At 47.1% G+C, this 13,105-nt stretch overlaps 1 protein-coding gene across 3 annotated transcripts in view; it reads left to right on the forward strand.

The window, feature by feature from the left end:
• The first annotated feature begins 1,391 nt into the window (after positions 1-1,391).
• ACBD3 (acyl-CoA binding domain containing 3) overlaps positions 1,392-13,105 on the forward strand; it is a 42,261-nt gene continuing 30,547 nt past the window's right edge. The window contains exon 1 of one of the 3 annotated variants that reach the window (XM_038542818.1): positions 1,392-1,715. In XM_038542818.1, coding sequence (XP_038398746.1) covers positions 1,430-1,715 — 286 coding nt within the window. In that variant the 5' untranslated portion in view covers positions 1,392-1,429. The remainder of the gene's footprint in view (positions 1,716-13,105) is intronic. The other 2 variants (XM_038542819.1, XM_038542820.1) reach the window with 2 other exon arrangements.

Below are 13,105 nucleotides of genomic sequence, written 5' to 3' on the forward strand. Positions count from 1 at the left end.
CGCGACCCTCCCCCAGTCCCGCGGATCCCGCCCTCCGCGACCCTCCCCGAGCCCCGCGCGCCCCGCCCTCCGCGACCCTCCCCCAGTCCCGCGGATCCCGCCCTCCGCGACCCTCCCCGAGCCCCGCGCGCCCCGCCCCTCCGCGACCCTCCCAACGCCCCACGGGCCCCGCCCTCCGCGACCCTCCCCAGCCCCGCGCGCCCCTCCCCTCCGCGCCCCTCCTCGAGCCCCGCCCCTCTGCGCCCCTCCCCCCCCGCCCCGCGGGCCCCGCCCTCCGCGACCCTTCCCGAGCCCCGCGGGCTCCGCCCTCCGCGACTCTCCCCCCGCCCCGCGCGCCCCACCCCTCCGCGACGCAACCCCCGCCCCACGGGTCCCGCCCTCCGCGACCCTCCCCCAGCCCCGCGAGCTCCGCGCGCCCCACCCCTCCGCGACCCTACCCCGCCCCGTGGGTCCCGCCCTCCGCGACCCTCCCCGAGCCCCGCGCGCCCCACCCCTCCGCGACCCTACCCCGCCCCGCGGGTCCCGCCCTCCGCGACCCTCCCCAGCCCCGCGCGCCCCGCTCCTCCGCGACCCTCCCCGAGCCCGGCGCGGCCCACCCCTCCGCGACCCTCCCCCCGCTCCGCGGGTCCCGCCCTCCGCGACCCTCCCCCAGTCCTGCGGGCCACGCCCTCCGCCACCCTCCCCGAGCCCCGCGCGCCCCGCCCCTCCGCGACCCTCTCCTAGTCCCGTGGGCCCCGCCCTCCGCGACCCTACCCCCCGCCCCGCGGGCCCCGCCCCCCGCGACCCTCCCCGAGCCCCGCGCGCCCCACCCCTCCGCGACCCTCCCCCCCCGCTCTGCTCGCCCCACCCCTCCGCGACCCTCCCCCAGTCCCGCGGGCCACGCCCTCCGCGACCCTCCCCGAGCCCCGCGCGCCCCGCCCCTCCGCGCCCCTCCCCCCGCCCCCCGCGCCCCTCCCCGAGCCCCGCGCGCCCCACCCCTCCGCGCCCCTCCCCCGCAGCCCCGCGGGTCCCGCCCTCCGCGACCCTCCCCCAGTTCCGCGGGCCCCGCCCTCCGCGCCCGTCTCCTGGAGCCCCGCGGGCTCCGCCCCTCCTCGACCCTCCTCCAGCCCCGCGGGCCACGCCCCTCCACGACCCCAGCCCCGCGCGCCCCGCCCCGACCGCCGCTGGCGGGTCACGGGGGAAGGGTAGAGAGGGGGACGACGCTCGCGGGCGGACGCGGGCCGGGGGGGCGGGGCCAGGGCCGGGCGGGGCGGGGCCCGCGGGGCTAGGGGTCGCGGAGGGGCGGGGCGCGGGCCTCAGCCCCTCTCTCGAAGCCGGAGATCCTCTTCAGCGGCGGAAGTTCCGGCGTCGGTAAGTGGGGGTCAGAGGTCAGCAGGAAGTCGATACGTGGCCGCCGCCTGTCCCCGCCGAGGAGGCGCAGAAGCCGGAGATGGCGGCGGTGCTGAACGCCGAGCGACTTGAGGTCTCCGTCGACGGCCTCACGCTGAGCCCCGACCCAGAGGAGCGGCCCGGCGCGGAGGGCGCCCCGCTGCTGCCGCCGCCGCTGCCGCCGCCCTCGCCGCCCGGGGCGGGCCGGGGGCCAGGCGCCGCGGGGGAGCAGCCGGCGCCCGGGGAGGCGGCGGCCGGGGGCGCGGCGGAGGAGGCGCGGCGGCTGGAGCAGCGCTGGGGCTTCGGCCTGGAGGAGCTGTACGGCCTGGCGCTGCGCTTCTTCAAAGGTGAGCCGGCCCGGCCCCGCCCCCGCCGTAGCCGCCTGGGCGAGTCCGCCCGGGCCGTGGCCGGAGCGTGAGCGGCCCGCGCTGCCTCGCCCGTCCGGGCCGCGGTCACCGGAGCAGGCTCCGTCCTTGGAGCGGGGGAGGCGGGTGTCCCCGAAGTTTGTCAGCACCCGCTGGGCCGCTGGGTCACACCCCTGCAGGGCCGGGAACCTCCGCGTAGCAGTCCGAGTCTTGCCTCCCCGAGGTTACCGGGGACGTTTTCCCCAAATTCGCTTCTCGGGTTTCCGGCGCCGGGGAGGAAGAATGAGCCCTTTCTCTCCCAGAGGATCCCGTTCTGGGATGGCTTTTTGTATGGGGTTGCTTTTTTTTTTTCCCCCCCTTTCTGTTCTAAACTGTCGCATTCCTTATCTTGTTTCCTTGGTACAGCCGACTCTTCCGGGCAGGAGGAAATCTTTCCATAGGTTCCGTACGCTTCCTTTGCAGTCGTTCTGGGGGGCCGTCACCTGGCAGTTTTGATGTGGCAGAGGTCCCCTCTAGCTAGTCAGCCTCTAAAGGGAAGGGATGCCCGCGATGTTCTAGTAACTTCTCGATGGTTAAAATTGTACCTTGGAAACAACGTGCAAGAGTAAATTCTCAGTTAAGGCCTAAAAGTACCCTGTTTCTTACAGCATTAATTGTAAGATGTCTCTTCGAGCACGATTGTGATGTGTGGGCTTTTTTTTTTTTTTAATTGGGTGATTCACTGGTGGTGATACTAGTCACATGATCTTTAAGTGGTAAAGACTGATGGAGAAGAAGCCCGTTAGTTTGATTCTTAGAGATATTTAGATCTTGTAGGGCGGATCTTTGGCGGAATGAAACTTTAAAAGTGGTTGCTAGGTTTCGTATACATTCCAGAACAGCATATTTATGACACTTTTCCCAGAGGGAGTTCCTTTTGGAATACAGTACATACTTGGGTAACTGAAGTTGTGTGGTTCATGGTAGTGATACGTGCAAGAGTTATTTGTTGTTTCCCCAAAATAACTGTGCAAACTAATGAAAATCTCTTACAAATTTTCCAAACATTTGGTTATTCCACATTCATTGCATTTTTTAATTAAAAAGTTTACCCTTGGGCAGCCTGGGTGGCTCAGCGGTTTAGCGCCGCCTTCAGCCCAGGGCGTGATCCTGGAGACCCGGGATCATGTCGCACATCGGGCTCCCTGCATGGAGCCTGCTTCTCCTTCTGCCTGTGTCTCTGCCTCTCTCTCTCTCTCTCTCTCTCTCTCTCTCTCACTGTGTGCCTATCATAAAAAAAAATAAAAAAAAAATAAAAAAAAAGTTTACTTACCCTTGAAATATCGTCATTGGACAGGGAATTCAACTCTCTGTGCACTGGCCAGCTTGGGGAATTGGTAATGGCTAATGGGTTTTGGATCACTTGACCCTTAGGTCACTGACTTCAATTTAGTGTTTCCTGTGGTGGTGATACATTACCACTTACTTAAAAAAATGATGTTTTCTATATAATTTGTGTGACTATATTTTATTTCAAACTTTTATTTTTGGAACTTTTCCACTGTTCAGTAAGATTATATAGAAGGAAAAAGGTCTCTAAGAATAAAAAAGGACCAACTTTTAATCCTAGCTTTTGCCACATGACTGACAAAAATATAAAGGTCATTATATCTTCTGATGTTGTCTATTTGAAAATGGTAATATTTTCTTTGAAAGATTAAAAACACTGTATAATGTGTGGTAAATTTAGCACTGCTTTGGGAGTCGGGAAGCCCTGGATTTTCTATACTGTGTAAACTCCTAGACAGTTAACTTTTCTCTTCCAAACTTCATTTCCAGGGGTGTGTGTGTGTGTGTAGCAGCTGGATTAGATGAAATTTGGTGCCTCAGATTTAAGATTTTTTAAAAGATTTTATTTATTCATAAGAGAGACAGAGAGGGAGGCAGAGACACAGGCAGAGGGAGAAGCAGGCTCCATGTAGGAAGCTCAATGTGGGACTCGATCCTGGGAACCCGGGATCACACCCCCAGCCAAAGACATATGCTCAACCTCAACCGCTGAGCCACTCAGGCATCCCTCAGTTTTAAGATTTGATCTAAAGCCAACATTTTAACATGTTTGCTGAGTAGTAAGAGTCCTTGGAGAACCAATATAGTTTGGGGGGAGGGGGTGCTAGTTAATCAGTTACTTTAGAGAAAAAAAGCTGCATTGATAGGTATGGTTCATTCACTTTCTAAGCTTTCAGAGCCATATTCAAATACTTAAAAGGACAAATAGTGTAACAATTAAAGCTATATTTCTGCATGGATCATTACATAGTTGGCAATGATTAGGCAGGCTATTAGGGTAAGAGACGCCTAAGGGAGGGGGAGAGGAATCTAAAAGCAGTCGGAAGAGTAATTATGGAAAGTGGGGTGAGTCAAGTGTTGCTGCCTTTGTTTTAATGTGTAAGTTTTCCCAGTTCAGTAGTTGGTATTTTTAGTAGTTTTGTAAGGATTTCTAATAGGTCACTATCTTGTGGTATTTGTACCAGAATTTCAGCAAGAACCAAAATTGACATTACATTTTATCTTCCAGTGTGGAATAAATATGAATCTTGAAAGCATGGCTATCCATTGAAAAGAACTTGGATAGGGAATCACGAAGCCTGTTTCTCATTCCATCCCTGTCACAGTGGTCACAGGCCAGTGACCGAATCCATTATGTCAACTATCTATTCTTAACTTTATGCCAGTAAAAATAAAGATAAGATGGAAGTATGAGTAAATGTAAGTTAGGATCTTACCATCCAAACTTCAGACATTGTTGGGGCGCTTGGTTGACTCAGTTGGTAGAGCATGTGGCTGTTGATCTCAGGGTTGTGAGTGGAGCCCCACATTGGGTGTAAAAATTACTTAAATGAGCTATAAATAAGTAAACTTCAGACTTTGTTGAATCCTTACTATGGATAAAGTTTTCTGTTAGATTACTGCTGTAAGTGAATAGTATGTTCCTTTTTGGTGGTAAGGAAAGGTCCAAAGAGTTAAAGACCCAAAGATACTGTGTGAAGGATGGAAGGAGCAGATATCATTCCAGGGTTGGGGAGGAGAGGCCAAGAGCCATGAAAGGACAAGGTGGGTGTCAGGAAGTGGCTTAAAGGAGGCCATGTGGAGGGAGGGCTGGAGAGGTGCGTTGGTGTCAGATCTGAGGAAGGACTTGAATGTCATTGTAAATAGCCTTTTTGTTAGTAGACAGTGAAGAACCATTCAACGTTTTTTACAGGGCAGAGCCAAGTTGCCCGATTCTAGCTCAGCAAGATTCAGCTGGTATTTTCAGCTCTTTGGGTAAGGACTGCGTTGGTTGACTTTATTGTACCCTTTATACTTCTTGGAGGGAGCTAACCTGAGGAGTTGTATTTTGGTTTTTAGAGTTTTGGGGGGTGAGTGTTTCCTTCTCTAACACTTTATTGCCTCTTTACATGAAGCTGTTAGATGGTTGCATTAATTTAAAATTCCAAAGTAATAATTACCCCCGCTTTGGCTGTTTAGCTGATGTTCACTATATGTCAGGTACTGCTTTGAGAGCTGTATATACACATAATTTTGTGTAATCCCCCACAGACCTTCCAGTGGGGGTGTTCTGGTTTCTTAGTCAAAGAACTTGATCTGGGTCTCTCAGTTACTTGTAAGAGGCAGGGTTGGATCTCACTCTGATTCCAAAGAGGTCTTCCCAGTATAGGAGAGGCAAAGTGAATGGAAACCCTGCTTTTTCTGATGGCATTTGAGGGAAATACTTAGAATTACCTACCCTGTTGCCTTATCACATTTTGGAACTTTTTGAGTATATGTGTTTGGAAATATTAAGAGCTATATTAAGAGCTAATAGAAGGCAGCTCCGGTGGCCTAGTGGTTTAGCGCCGCCCTCAGCCCGGGGCCTGATCCTGAAGACGGGAAGTCCCACGTCCGGCTCTCTGCATGGAGCCTGCTTCTCCCTCTGCCTGTGTCTCTGCCTCTCTCTCCTTCTGGGTCTCTCATGAATAAATAAATAAATAAATAAAATATTTTAAAGAAAGAAAAGAGCTAATAGATTCATACTGTTTTTCTACACATGATCACTTTATTGAATCTCTTTAGATATCTGGAGGAGTGAAGTGTGAGAAAACCATCTACTCTGAATTCCAAAATAATATTGCTATCAGGTTTGAAATTTTAAACATAATGGGGCAGAAATTGCCTCCAAAGGACTGAAATAAATGTGTTCATCAAAATATTGACATGCAAAATCCCACTGCTGCTAATACAGTACTAGATCTTTTGGGAAGCCTGAATTTAGCTAGTGTAATGATTTTTTTTTAACTCTTATAAATTGAAAATGGATGTGTTAATTCATTAGGGACTGAAAAATGGTGGTACTCTAGTTTTTTTTCTTTTATTGGAATACTTCATATACTATTTGGTGTGGAGTATAAATTAAAATAGGAAAGGAAAAATGTATCTTACCCTTTATTAGTTTTCAAAATAATGAGTTGTTTCTTTAGCAACCTTAACAGGTGACAGGTTTTTTTTTTATCATCATTATGTACTCATGCTTTTAAAAGTATCTGATTTTTTTAAGCTCTTAGCAATACTCAGTACTGTCTTTAGTAAGTCAAATTGGCTCTTCAGTTCCTTTCTTTGACATGACTAGTAATTTTTCGTAGCTTCCTTAGTATCTGGTATGATGAGATATTCCAGGTTATTCTTATACATTTCCTGCTTCAGCAGGAATCATTAGCCGTTTGTCCAAGGGAACATGGTTCCTGTTAGTGGGAAACAACATTTGAAGAGACATAATCTGGGTGATAAGAGGGGGTGCTCATTGCTACTGGATTGGTCATTATTCCTAGGCCTTTTCAGCAGACAATTGGAGGGAGTGGGGTGTGTGTGTAGTATTTTTGAGTGTGGTATGTAAAAGCTGTAGTTGAATTTGGAGGAACTTAAGTAATGAACTCAGAATCTTTCTAGTCTTTCTTTCTTTTTTTTTTATTGATTAGAAAGAGAGAGAGAGAACGAGCAAGAGGGAGAGAAAAACACAGACTCCTTGTTGAGCAGGGAGCCTGACATGGGGCTCAATCCCAGGACCCCGGGATTACGACCTGAGCCAAAGGCAGACACTTAACTGATTGAGCCACTCAGGTGCCCCAGAATCTTTCTAGTCTTGTTAATGTGTTTACATTAGCAGTCCTGGTACCTAGTCAAGTAGTACACTCAGCTGTGTTACTGATTGCAGAGAGGCCATCATGTGGATGGGCTGAAATGGTTCCGTTTCCTTTTGTCACCTTTAGACATATCCATTTACAGCAACATGTATGAATGGTCCCATTAATGTTTAAAAACATGTACAGGGCAGCCTGGGTGGCTCAGCAGTTTAGCCCCGCCTTCAGCCCAGGGTGTGATCCTGGGCTCCCTGCATGGAGCCTGCTTCTCCCTCTGCCTGTGTCTCTGCCTCTCTCTCTCTCTCTCTCTGTGTGTATTCTCATGAGTAAATAAATAAAATCTTAAAAAAAAAATAAAAACATGTACAGCTGTAATTTATTCTTTGGTAACTTAAGTATAATTAGTGTGTGCCTCCTGAACTTCAGGGGTCTAGCTTCAGATAATTTCGTGATTAAAATTATTACTATTGAACATCTTTTAAATTTTGAGCTTATTTTTCCTTTTAATTGTCTGTACTGGGGGATCCCTGGGTGGCGCAGCGGTTTAGCGCCTGCCTTTGGCCCGGGGCGCGATCCTGGAGACCCGGGATCGAGTCCCACGTCGGGCTCCCGGTGCATGGAGCCTGCTTCTCCCTCTGCCTGTGTCTCTGCCTCTCTCTCTCTCTCTATCATAAATAAATAAATAATTAAAAAAATAATTAATTAAAAAAATTGTACTGTTAGGCCTAAGTGTCTAATACTATAGGAGGATGTAAAGACCCAAGAGACAACTATAGGAAAGAAATTGTAACACAAGGGACACCTAGGTGGCTCAACTGGTTAAGCATCATACTCTTGATTTCAGCTCAGGTCATGATCTCAGCATCATGAGATTGAGCCCCATGTTGGTCTCTGCATCCAGCATGGAGTCTTATTTGTCCTTCTCTCTCCTTATGCTTGCATGCTTGCTCTCTCACTCTCCCTAAAATAAATAAAGAAATAAAATCTTAAAAAACCAAACACCAAAAAGAGAAATTATAGCCACTAAGAATAGTAATACCTCAGGGAGGCAGGGGGATTAAAAAAATAAAAGTATAATAATACCTCTCAAGCATCTGATTTTTTATTTTGCTAGTTGATATTAAATTTGAGCTGAACTGAAGTTTTCTTTTTTCCTTTTTTTTAAAGATTTTATTTACTTATTCATGAGAGACAGAGAGGCAGAGACATAGGCAGAGGGAGAAGTGGTTTCCCCACGGGGAGCCCGATGTGGGGCTCAATCCCAGGACCCTGGGATCACGACCTAAGCCTAAGGCAGACACTCAACCACTGATCCACCCAGGCGTCCCTGAACTGAAGTTTTCATATGAAGATTGGATTCAAGCATATGTTTACATGTATGTGTGTATATATGTGCGTGTGTTTAATGTAAGTGATTTAACATTTGCCTGAGGCCTCCCACTTATTTAATACACATTCAGAAAAGTACACATCATGAGTGGATAGCACGGTGAACTTTGACAAAGTGTACATATTCTGTTAACCAACACCCAGAAGGAAATAATGTTTATAGCAGTTTCCCCCTTATCGTGGTTTCACTCTGCCTGGTGGTCAACTGCAGTCAGGAAGCAGGTGATCCTTCTCCTGACACAGCGTCAGAAGGTCACTGGTAGCCTAGTGCTGCGTCACACCTCTGGCATCCTTCATCTCGCATCATCTCTTTTTTCTTTTTTTTCTTTTCTAAAGATTTTACTTATTTATTCATGAGAGGCACAGAGAGAGGGAGAGAGGCAGAGACACAGGCAGAGGGAGAAGCAGGCTCCACACAGGGAGCCTGATGCAGGCCCCGATCCCGGGTCTCCAGGGTCACACCCTGGGCTGAAGGCGGCACTAAACCACTGAGCCACCCGGCCGGGCTGCCTGTCATCTCATTTTTCATGTGGACATTTTATCATCTCATATCATAAGAGTGAGGACAGTAAGATATCTTGAGATGACATTCACATAACTTTTGTTATAGTGTATTGTTATAATTTATTGTTTTACGGTGCCTAATTTCATAAAGTAAGCTTTGTCATAGATACATACTTATAAGAAGAAGCTCTATACCGTAGGGCTTGGTACTATCCACAGTTTCAGGAATTCACAGAGGGTTTTGGAATGTATCTCCCACAGATAAGGGAAGATTACTGTTGCTGTACTTGCATCTGTTCACTAAATGAGAGCTACTGTGGCTCAGTATTTAGGAAGCTGAGCTCTGGAGTCAAGGCTGTCTAGGATACTTTGTCTAATTCTGCCACTGAGTTTCTTAAATTCCATGCCTTTGCTCAAGGGTTGTTGTGAGAGTTATAGGAAAGTATATATAAATTCTTGCCGGAGTGCCTGACAGTTGGTATTCTGTGACTGCTTATGTTGTTAAAGAGGAAAGATTACCAAGAATGTATTGTGGGGTGTGTTGAATTAATTGGAAGGAGGAGTCAGCTTTAATAAGCACTTAGTACATGCAAGGCAGTTGCCAGGGTGTTTTATATTATTCATTGACTCAGAAATACTGCATTTTTACACTTCCCTACAAGTAATATAAACATTTATCTATCAGGTTTTTCTCAACCCAACATGAAGGATATGTGGTTTTAATTTTAATATATTTTTTTTAATTTTAATATTTCTAAAATATGGGCTTTACTCAGTATATTCTTTGGGAGGCAGCAGTGTGCTAGGGCCATGAAAGCAAACAGATTTGATTTTAGGCCTGTTTGGTGGAAATCCAGTATCTAGGAGGAGAGAGAGGGTCCTGCTCTCCTCTGTACAGATTAGACAGTCCTTGGATCACACTTTTAGTTTGAGACATCATCCCTCAGGGTTAAAGACAAATGGAGCTTGTCCGGAACAGAGCAACTTGTATGGGTGTGGGCACTTGGAGCCCTGGTGTTACCAGGACGGCTGCTCCTCAGCCAGTGACTGCTTCCTGCTCTGTGCGGGCGCTCACCAAGATTTTGGAACACATTTTTTCTAACCCTCACAAGAACCCTAAGGAGAAGTACCTCCATTTCATCAGTAGCAAAACAGAGGCTTGGAAAGGTTAAATAAGTTGTCCCTTCTATGTTCTTAGCAAAGCGGGGATATAAACGTACATCTTCAGAAGGTGTGAGGGAATGAGCTCCAGATGTTTAGCCCAGAGAGTAGAGAACTCAGGGCAAATGTAATGGGTATTTTGTGGTTTTTGAAGTCTTATCTGTTAAATGTATTTTACTTAATGCTGAGGACCAGAAGTAGACCCTGTGGATGGAAATTCAAGAGGTGAAGTCAGAATAAAGAACTAAAAATTACATCCATGCAGAGATGGAATAGAATGCTCTGGGATGGTGAATTCCCATCACCTGGACCTGCTCAAGCATAAATTAGCAGCTGCTAGGTTGGTAGGCTTCCATTTTTTAATCTTTTTTTTGTATATGCTGCAGGTTTTTTCTTTGTGGTTACTATGAGGCTTATGTAGAATAGTTCATAGTTCTGTTAGTTTAAGCTGGTAATTTCCAGGGCATCCAGAAACTCTGTACTTTTCCCTCTCTCCACTTTAGGTTAGTGATGTTGTCATTTACATCTTTTTTATACCGTATATCCAGTAACAGATTGTTGTAGACCAGTGGATATGCAGAGGGGATTTGACCTTTGGTTGTGCAGGTTAGTCAATAATGGTGAATATCCTTTCCAGCTCATAGATTGTATGGTTTCATTTCATTAGACACAGGCTAGAAGAGACATTGAAATAATTTGTTACATCATCTACCTTTATCTCCAGAGAGGAGAGAAAAACAGGATTTCTGTGTAAACTTATTCTAGCAATTGAGATGTAAGACTAATAACCTTTTGTATAATTAATTTCAGGTGGAAGGGACTTACTCTTTCAGAGCTTTGGGCTTGGTAACTGTGATATAATACTATTATCAAATTATGCTGCCTTATTAGAACTGTAAAGCTAAGTACTTATGATTTTAATAAGAACATAATTTAGAAGCCATTTCTATTTTTAGTTGCTTGGGAAAATGTGTTTTATGTATTGCATTAGTTTCCTACTACAGCTGTAACAAATCACAAACCAGCACATACTGTCTCACAGTTCCTGAGGTCAAAAGTTCTGAATGAGTCCCTTTCCTCCAGAATCCCCCCACCCCCGCCCCGAATTTAAAGGTATTAAAGGTCCATTTTTTTTCTGGCATTCAGTATTCATACTCTTTTTTTTTTTTTTTTTTTTTTTTATGATAGTCACAGAGAGAGAGAGAGAGAGAGAGAGGCAGAGACACAGGCAGAGGGAGAAGCAGGCTCCATGCACCGGGAGCCCGACGTGGGATTCGATCCCGGGTCTCCAGGATCGCGCCCTGGGCCAAAGGCAGGCGCCAAACCATTGCGCCACCCAGGGATCCCCAGTATTCATACTCTTAAGATGTTCTGGTCCTGTGTATGTCACCTGCTGTTCTTCCTAGAAGTTTTTAGAATATCCTCTATCTCCAGTGTTTGAGAATATCTGTTATTGCCTTTCTGTTTTTTTTTGTTTGTTTGTTTTTTGTTTTTAAAGATTTTATTTTATTTATTCATGAGAGACACACAGGCAGAGGGAGAAGCAGGCTCCACTCAGGGAGCCTGATGTGGAACTCGATCCCAGGTCTCTAGGATCAGGCCCTGGACTGAAGACGGCGCTAAACCGCTGAGCCACCCAGGCTGCCCCTGTTTATTTCATTTTTTGAATGATTATGTTCAACGTTTGAGAGTCCTTCTAGGCTCTAAACCTGCATCCCTCATTTCTGGGAAATTTTCTTGTATTTCATGATAATTTCCCCTCTTTTTTTTTCCCTCTGTTCACTCTCTCTGATACTGTTAATATTAGGTATTGGATCTTCTGGGTTGAACTTCTAATTCTGTTACTTTTCATCGTTGTCTCTTTGCTCTGTCTTTTAGGAGATAGTCTCAATTCTATTTTCCAACCTATGAAAGATTTTTTAAAAATTGGTTTTCACGTTTTTCATTTCTAAGAGTTTTTATTCTCTAAATTACCTTTCTTCCTGCTACTTGTTTTACTTGGTGGATTCATCAACTTCTGTCTCTGAGGATATTAAAACAAACGTAGGGGCATTTGGGTGGCTCAGTGGTTGAGCTTCTGCCTTTGGCTCAGGGTGTGTTCCCAGGGTCCTGGGATTGAGTCCCACATCAGGCTCCTTGCAGGGAGCCTGCTTCTCCCTCTGCCTATGTCTCTGTCTCAAGAATAAATGAATAAAATCTCAAAAAAAAAAAAAGTAGATTTTTGTTTCATTTAGAAAAAAATTTTTAAAGATTTTATTTATTCATTAGAGACATAGAGAGAGAGAGAGAGAGAGAGAGGCAGAGACAGGCAGAGGAAGAAACAGGCTCCATGCAGGAAGCCTGATGTGGGACTCGATCCCGGGTTTCCAGGATCACACCCTGGGCTGAAGGCAGCGCTAAACCGCTGAGCCACCCGGGCTGCCCTTAAATTTTTCTTTAAAAAAATAAAATAAAATAAATTTTTATTTTAGGGGCACCTGGGTGGCTCAGTTGGTTGGCTTCTGACTCTTAGTTTTGGCTCAGGTCATGATGGTAGGGTCCTAGGATCCAGCCCCACATCAGCCTCTGTACTCAACATGGAATCTGCTTGAGATTCTCCTTCTCCCTCTGCATCTCCCACTCTTGCATGTGTGCACTCTCATTCTCTCAAATAAGTAAATACAGTCTTTAAATTTTTCTCATAAACATTTTTTCCATATTGGAAGCTTTCTCGTATGTCAGGTGACACTTGGATATTCATTCCCATAGAAGGATAAGGCACTGAGCAGCTAATTGTAATCTTGAGCAGAAACCTTTACTGTAGGGTGAAGAGGTAGATGTTTCATAAGGGAACCCTCAAATCAATATCTTTCAAATCAGTAACTGTATATTTTTTCTATGGGGCCAGTTTCTCCTGCAAATACTCCTGTCTCCTTCGGGGGATATATGAATTTAGTTGTCAGCATTCAGGAACTAGGCGGGAGAAGGCAGGGTGGCAGGGAGTTGTTTACCATTTACTAGGAAAACTTGTTTCTCTGTGTTTAGTCCTACAGTTCACTCCCAGCCTGCTGTCCTCCCATCTGGAGCATATGTGATTCAGGATCTCTAGTAAACATCAGCCCTTTGCTGAAGTCGGGACGAGGTAGCCATCCGTGTACTTGGGGTTGCCAAACAACAGGAGGGAGG

This window comes from Canis lupus, chromosome 7 (assembly GCF_011100685.1).
Source record: "Canis lupus familiaris isolate Mischka breed German Shepherd chromosome 7, alternate assembly UU_Cfam_GSD_1.0, whole genome shotgun sequence".
NCBI lineage: Eukaryota > Metazoa > Chordata > Mammalia > Carnivora > Canidae > Canis > Canis lupus.